At 43.0% G+C, this 7,100-nt stretch overlaps 2 protein-coding genes across 2 annotated transcripts in view; both read right to left on the reverse strand.

The window, feature by feature from the left end:
* The window catches only part of IL27RA (interleukin 27 receptor subunit alpha), a 14,829-nt gene extending 13,426 nt beyond the window's left edge, over positions 1-1,403 (reverse strand). The window contains exon 1 of the mRNA XM_053464304.1: positions 1,327-1,403. Coding sequence (XP_053320279.1) covers positions 1,327-1,364 — 38 coding nt within the window. The 5' untranslated portion in view covers positions 1,365-1,403. The remainder of the gene's footprint in view (positions 1-1,326) is intronic.
* Positions 1,404-2,353: 950 nt separating this feature from the next.
* RLN3 (relaxin 3) lies at positions 2,354-5,108 on the reverse strand. Its single transcript, XM_053463872.1, has 3 exons — positions 4,916-5,108; positions 4,441-4,613; positions 2,354-2,899 (listed from the first exon to the last, which is right to left on the reverse strand). The coding sequence occupies exons 1-3, from the start codon at positions 5,094-5,096 to the stop codon at positions 2,594-2,596; spliced, it is 660 nt and encodes a 219-aa protein (XP_053319847.1). The 5' UTR covers positions 5,097-5,108; the 3' UTR covers positions 2,354-2,593.
* Positions 5,109-7,100: the final 1,992 nt, after the last annotated feature.

Raw genomic sequence — 7,100 nt, forward strand, 5'->3', positions numbered from 1 at the left:
AACTGCACTGGTTAAATCTCTGTAAGTGTCTATTACAGACACTGATTGCACATACTTTATGGGTATCTTCTTAATGTATTCCCTTTGGTTATTTAATACATACGGATCTTAATATACTTCTTTATTTGTCACTGGTTTCTTTTAACATCTGCAAGTAGCATTTATTTATTATGCGATGTATACTTTTGAATATTTACTTATGTTAATACATGATTATCAATTATATTACACATGGTGTTAGATTAGATCGGTCTTTTGATTGGCTATCCATTTATTGATATGTGCTATTTAAACTTTTACTTTTTACTTGTGTGGTCAACTTGATAAAGACCTCATCGTGAGGTCGAAACGTTGTTGTTCGTCTCTTTCAATAAATCTGCCTGATGGAACCCTTGAGTGCCTGGAGCCTTTTTCTATTTTGATTTACTGGGGAGCTGGCCCTTCCTGGCACAGCTAAGCACCTGAGTTCCTGTGGGAGTGAGTGCAGATTCCTCATTCTGGTGACTTAATATTAGTCCAGACCCTATTTATCATCCCTAGGTTAGACGCGTAGCTAGAGAAAAATGTGGTACTCATGTGAAATTATTAATTATGTATTATGTATTTTTTTGTATTGCTATTATTATTGCTATTATTTTTATTATTATCTTTTTCATTCATTTACTTTTTTTTTTCATTTCGGACATTACATTTTTTTTAAACTATATCTCCATTAGAAAGTATAATAAATATATTTATAGATAATACTATACTAAACTATATCTACATTTTTTTTTTTATTCCTGAGGCTCATCATCCAGTTATTTGTTTTGCAAACTGACGTTTTGTAACAATCGTCGACAGCTTTTTGTCGTTGACGATAACAGAATCGAAGCCGGCGTTTCACCCCGTCAATCATCACTTAGGCTCCGCCCATCAATCACAAAAATAAATAAATAAAATAAATCGATTACTAGGAGTGTGAAGTGCAGCATCGTGGGAAGTAACCCGGCTGGAAGGGAAGACACGTTTAATATAGAATTTTATCTATTATATATTTGAAAATAAAGCAAAACATGCATTTACATTGCGAAACGCATGAAAGTAATTTAACCCCGTGAGAGCCAGGCACTTGACTTCTGTACCTGTCCGTCTTGTTGTGAGTTCATGTTATTGTTAATGTTGTATTCTCTCTCATTGTGATAGCGTTACAGAACCTTCTGTATAAGTAAAATGGAATAATAATAAAGCTTATTTTGTTGGTGGTAGTCCTTTAAATCTTAAAGGGATCTTGCGACCCCTTGCTATTCCCCGACTTCTCCCCGTATTCCTCCCCGATCCTCTCACCTGTTATTAAGCCTGGAGATTGTAACTTCAGTCCGCATGTGTGTGTGATTCCGACAGTCTGTCCCGGGGCAGTCTCTTTCCCCAGCCCCCCCTCTCGCTGATTACTTCCTCCTTCACTTTCCGCTCTTACGCTCTTCCTCTCTCTCTTCTAGCGCTGCCCCTTCTCTCTGCTGCTTGCTTTTCTATCTTATCTGCCTGCTGCATGTATTTATTTAGTATTCTCTCTCCTATTAACTCTGTCTTTATTGCCCTCGTTCTACCCCAGTTCGACGGTCTCTGGTTTTGTCCCCTGAGATGTCTCCTGCCGCCCCATTTGGACGGGTTTCGCAGCCATTGTGCGCAATGCACCCCATTCTTTCGACTTTATTTCTTGGATGTCCCCCCCTTTTTTTCTGTTTACTTTCATCGAATAAAATGCGGAAGCCCTCCTAGTATTTCATATACCAAAGAATAGTAGTATTTTGCGCTTCGGGGGTTAACTGGTAAACAGCAGGGTGGGGGCGCTGTTGGGACCAGTAAGAGTAAGGGCATATCCATTAATCAATGGACTACCGGATGATAATAATGATGTCATACACCTCCCAACATATCATATAGCCATAGATGGACACATTTAGGTACCGTTATATGCTATGTTAGGAGATGTATGACATCATCATTAAGGCCACTGACAGTATCCCTCTCAGGTGCATTAGTATTTTCCTTGCTATATATTGTACTTCATCAGGGTCAGTGATCCAAAGCCATCGGATTTTATTTAGTCATACATGTTACCTGTGACCACCTGCATCCAGACTATCGACGTCACATTCTAGGGTAGAATTTTTCTCTCGGGGTTCATTATAAGCTTCAGAGAGCACTTCTTCTTCTTCTTGTAAAATAAAATTCAAGAATATAGTTGAGAATAAGGACCATCGCCCGGTTTCCGCCTTAGATGAACGGTCACCGGGAACGAGACATTACTTCCAACGTCGGAATGTCTACCAACACCACAAAGAAAGTTCAAGGCTTAGAAGGACTCGTGGAATGCCGGAGACATGGGTTCAATTTATTCTAACTTTGTAAAATTATAAAATTCCGTTACAAAGTCACTTTATGACATGAAGGTGTTGTGTGAAGAAGACAAGTCTATAATGGCACCATATTTACAGTATGGAAAATTAAACACCGATAAGCTACATTGTCGCGCCTGTGGAGCTCGAGCTATACTTGAAACCAACCCTCCCCTGGTATTCTTAATAATAATCCCCGATACTGTGAGTCTTACTCAACACAAGGAGCTGATCTGACTTTTACTGCACCCCCATTTACAGCACGTGTTAGACAAGCCCAGCGCCACCTCCCTCCCCCTCCGCTCCACGCCCCTGAGGGTGTCTTCGGCCGTGGCCCCTGCGCCATGTCTGCTCCCCGGGGGGTCCCGCCAGCCTTTGGAGGCTCCATAGTCCATTAGGTCACCGTTGTGGGGTCTCAGGTTGCTGGCCCACTCGCTGAACATCTCGTCTTCCTCTGAAGACACATCGCTGGGGATGAGGTTCCCGAAAACATCGGCCGGGTCCCCTGTAGGGAAGGAACCCTAAGATATTCATACAAACACGCGGCAGACGACATGCGCACACGGCATCTAATGCGATTATTCATAAATATATAAGAACAATGGGTTATGGGTAAGTTTTTAAAGCTCTATCTGGTCTTGGTAAAGTTACTCATTAAAGGTAAATTTATTTTTTTATTTTCTTAATTTTCTTTTTATTTTCTTAATAAATTTATTACCGTAATTTATTTTTTATTTTGTGATATGTTTAATGGATTATTTTGATTGGTAGATTCGATTGGAGATTAGATTTGAATTCAAATTTGCGGTCGAGATTTGATTCGACCCAAAAAGTTGAGATTTGCAGGGCCCTATTACGAAAGACAGCCTGAACCGATCAACAACCATCGTCAGAAAGGCAATCTAAACGGGGAGGAATAATAATAATGCAAATGCTGAGAACATAATCTTAAGGTGCTGCGGCTGAGACAACCTTATGACATCATGTATGTAAAAAAAAATGTGGTGGTTACAAAAATTGGAAATTTTGGTAAAGTAAAAATCATTTTTAGAGAGCTAGGATTTAATGTTTTTTTTTCGGAAGGCTGTGTGATTTTGCATAGAACTGTCTATTATTTAGATAATTCTTCTGCTATCGTGTAGGTGTCTGCTGTATGGGGGGGGGGGCAAATAAAACATGCGCCCAATTCTCCGGCCACTCTGTGGACCTTCTAAAGCCTCTCGATGAAAGCTCGTGTTTCATACATGACTTGGATAGAACGTTCATGGTACACAAATCACCACCTAATTATCTAAATTATCTTCTGGACTTATCACTTTCCCTTCTATTTGACCCACGAATAGAGCTCCTGAGTGTCCGTGTTTAGGGTGGAGAGCGCACCTTCCGCCCCCAATGTCCACCTTTTCTAGGAGCTCGGAATGTGTGGTGGATACGAGTGTTCTAAAGCCCTAAAAGCCACAATAATGAGTATAGAGACAGCTGAGAGTCTTACGTACCAACTATGGACTATGGGCAAAGATGTGACATAGAAACATAGAAAGTGACGGCAGATAAGAACCAGTAGGCCCATCCGGTCTGCCCAACCTCTGAGTACTCTCCTTTAGTACTTGCCCTTATCCTATATCTAGCTTGGCCTTATGCCTATCCCATGCTTGCCTAAATGACTTTACTGTATTAACATCTACCACTTCTGCTGGAAGGCTATTCCATGCGTCCACCACCCTTTCCGTAAAGTAAAATGTTCTGATGCTACCATTAAACCTTTGCCCCTCTAGCTTATGGTTGTGTCCTCTTGTTGTGGTAGTATTTCTCCTTTGACGTGACCACAAATCTCCTCCTTGTCCAACCACCCCCAATAAACGGGGCAGTTGCTGGGATAGACGGCGGCCAGGTCGTAACCCCGGTTGTCATGACTGTCCCAGTAATTTTAGTCATTTTGCCAGCGATGGACATCGGGTTTCTAAATAAAAGAAATCCTTCTTCTTCTCTGTGGCTTTAGTTACTTAGATATAAGATATAAAGCCACAGAACCATACAGCTCCCTCCCCGCACTCCAGCCAACAGTCCTCCCTGTGTCCTTCTTGACGAACGCGGGGACGAGCGTGCGCAGAGGTCGGATCGGATTATGGTCACTAACTAGGTGGTATTTAGTCCCGACTCGCAAGTCACCTGCTGGACCTTTAAAGCCGATCTGTTCTTTTGACAAATCCCACATTTTTCCAGTTCTAATCATGTCTACAGATTTAAATAACATTCCATCTATAGAACAGACCTCTGATGTCCTGAAAGAGTTTGTAATTTAGTTGGCTCAAAAAAATAAAGTTATAATCTTTTATAATGACCAAAGATTCAATTTTAATAAATAAACTATATGTAATAAAGCCCAAGTTATGCGGATACCACGGAGAAAATACAGGGATCGGGAAACGTAGGGTTCTTTTTTATCCATAATGTTAAAAAAAATGTTTACGTGCCATAGTTTATGCGTTATGGGGGGGTTTTACAAGCAGATTGTGGGTTCCGAGCCCTGTACTCGCCTGTCTGGATGGGGTCATTCCTTCTCCACCTGGATCCGCCACAGGTGAAGATGACGGCTCGGATGAACTCCCGTCCGCACAGCTTCACCCCGAAGGAAGGGACCCTGGAGGTGGCGTGAGTCCCGCCGGGCCAGGCTAGGAGCCACAGGACGGTCAGGAGGGCAGGTGCCGGACGTTGCATGTTCCTCGATATGTGCCGCCGAGGGAATCTGAGCATCCCTTGGTAGTTACAACCCTCTTATAAGCTGGTGTTGTGGGCCTGAGCGAAGAGATAAGGCCCCCTGCTCGGTGGATCCCCCTCCCCACAGCGGCTTCTGAGAACAGAGATAACCTTTTAATGGCATAATCAGCCAGGAATTATTCCAGGCTCGTCAGAGGGTGCAATCACCCTGACGCATCCAAAAAATTCACTTCTACAAACTATTTACGCGTAACTCACAACTCCGGGGGGCGCGAGCAGATTGCAGATCGTTCCGAGGACGGGCGGTGGTCTGGCGCCGAATCGCAATCTGCCTTTTGATCGTCCGCGTGGGGAGAACTTGGGGCGCAGAGCGGCCATAGAGTAGGAAAAGGGGTGCGCCTCTATTTCCCGTTTATGACCCACAAGCTGAAACAATGCGGCACTTGGAGCGGCACATGAATGAATTAATTAACGGACTCTGTAAGATGACAAATTCCATCTATTGCGCCTCATACATACCTCTCAACGTTTCGAAAGGCCAAGGGGACACTACTGATTTAGGGGGGGCTGTGAGATGACTTTATGAGCTACTAATAGCTTTTTATGTAAGCAAAGCAGTTTCAAAACACATTATGGTTGTAGAACTCTTACCCAGCAACCATTCTGAGCTCCTAGAACAGAGGGACAGAGGGATTAGGGCACCAAAGAGGGACTGGTTGTGTTAAACAAAGACACATTGGTGATATATATATATATATCGTGTGATGCACAGCTTGCCGTAAACTAGGCATTAATGAATTGCTTAACTTGCCCTGGGTAAAATAGAAGCCAAGGGATATATGAAATTCTATTTGTGACATATTTGTAGAATTCCTTCTATGGCAGAGAGGATCGGGGTCAGGTCAGGTCAGGTATTGCTACAATCATTGATCCCGCAGGTCAAGTGGCAATGGAAGCCCCCTTTCCACTGGAGGAGTTGCACGCCAAATCAAGATGGGTGGGAAACTGGGCAGAGATGGTCTCCAGATTGAGTTATATATAAAAAAAAAAACCAGCCCAAACCTGCGTGACCTGTACATCAAGACGATGGTGGACGGTAGGAATGATCGAGATCCTTTATAAAGAGAAGGGAGAGAGATTTGATCTTAAAAATTGGCAACCTGCCTTTTTCTTGGAAGTAGACGATTCAAACATAAAGGAAAGGCTTCGTTGTGTTTACATGTTGGTCATTTCAGCAGCACCCCGGAATCTGAATGTATATGCTTTTTAAAGTGTTCTTCCTTTTCTGTATTTTTTTTTGTGGTCACTGTTTGTCGGGCCGCCACCAAGTCAGGGTTAGCATTGAGCAAGTTTTTAATGAAAAGGCTGGAATGAAACACAAAGTAACAGATGCTACCAACGCCCGACACGTGTTTTGAGAGAAAAGGCTTCTTCAGTGGATTGCAAGATAAAGAGATACCATTGATGGAACTAGAGTGCTACGTAGATAATAGATTCTCTCCTTGCTGCCATAGCGAAGGCTGTCTGGACTAATGCGGACAACTGGCATAAGGACATTGCATGGATGGTCATTCAAGGAGGCCCTAAGGACATTTCTGCATGTCATGGAGCTGGACAAATGTAGACCCTGCCTGTGGCGTGTTGTGGAGCAGAAGACATCCCTTAACTTATTCTGGCAGTGTCCCGGAGCTCAAACTCAAGGATTCTAACGAGTGAAAGCCCTCTCTTACTTTAAGTAATCCTTCCAAGAACTCACGGAGGGCGCCATTGAGGATGGTTGGTGGTTGGAGGAGGAGGAAGTGGGCTTCAGTCCAAGACTGCCACAAGCTCAGCCACAGCTTGCTAAGGGACTGCTCTCTTATGGACAGTCAAGCATTCTGATTTTGATCCCTAAATTTAAAAAAAAGAACCATGGGGGGGCTGGTAAAATTCAGTCATGTTTTGCAGACAGCACTTCCTAATGTGCAGTACCCTAATCATGCATAGATAATGCATACAAAATAT

Source organism: Spea bombifrons, chromosome 4 (assembly GCF_027358695.1).
Source record: "Spea bombifrons isolate aSpeBom1 chromosome 4, aSpeBom1.2.pri, whole genome shotgun sequence".
Lineage (NCBI taxonomy): Eukaryota > Metazoa > Chordata > Amphibia > Anura > Pelobatidae > Spea > Spea bombifrons.

Excerpts from the sequence above, each read along its gene's own strand:
- RLN3 (XM_053463872.1), bottom strand. The coding sequence starts at position 5,096 with ATGCAACGTCCGGCACCTGCCCTCCTGACCGTCCTGTGGCTCCTAGCC. Across the intron at positions 4,614-4,915 it reads GAATGACCCCATCCAGACAG|ACATGATTAGAACTGGAAAA; the intron begins GCGAGTACAGGG and ends TTAAATCTGTAG. Across the intron at positions 2,900-4,440 it reads AGAAGGACACAGGGAGGACT|GGTTCCTTCCCTACAGGGGA; the intron begins GTTGGCTGGAGT and ends TGAATATCTTAG.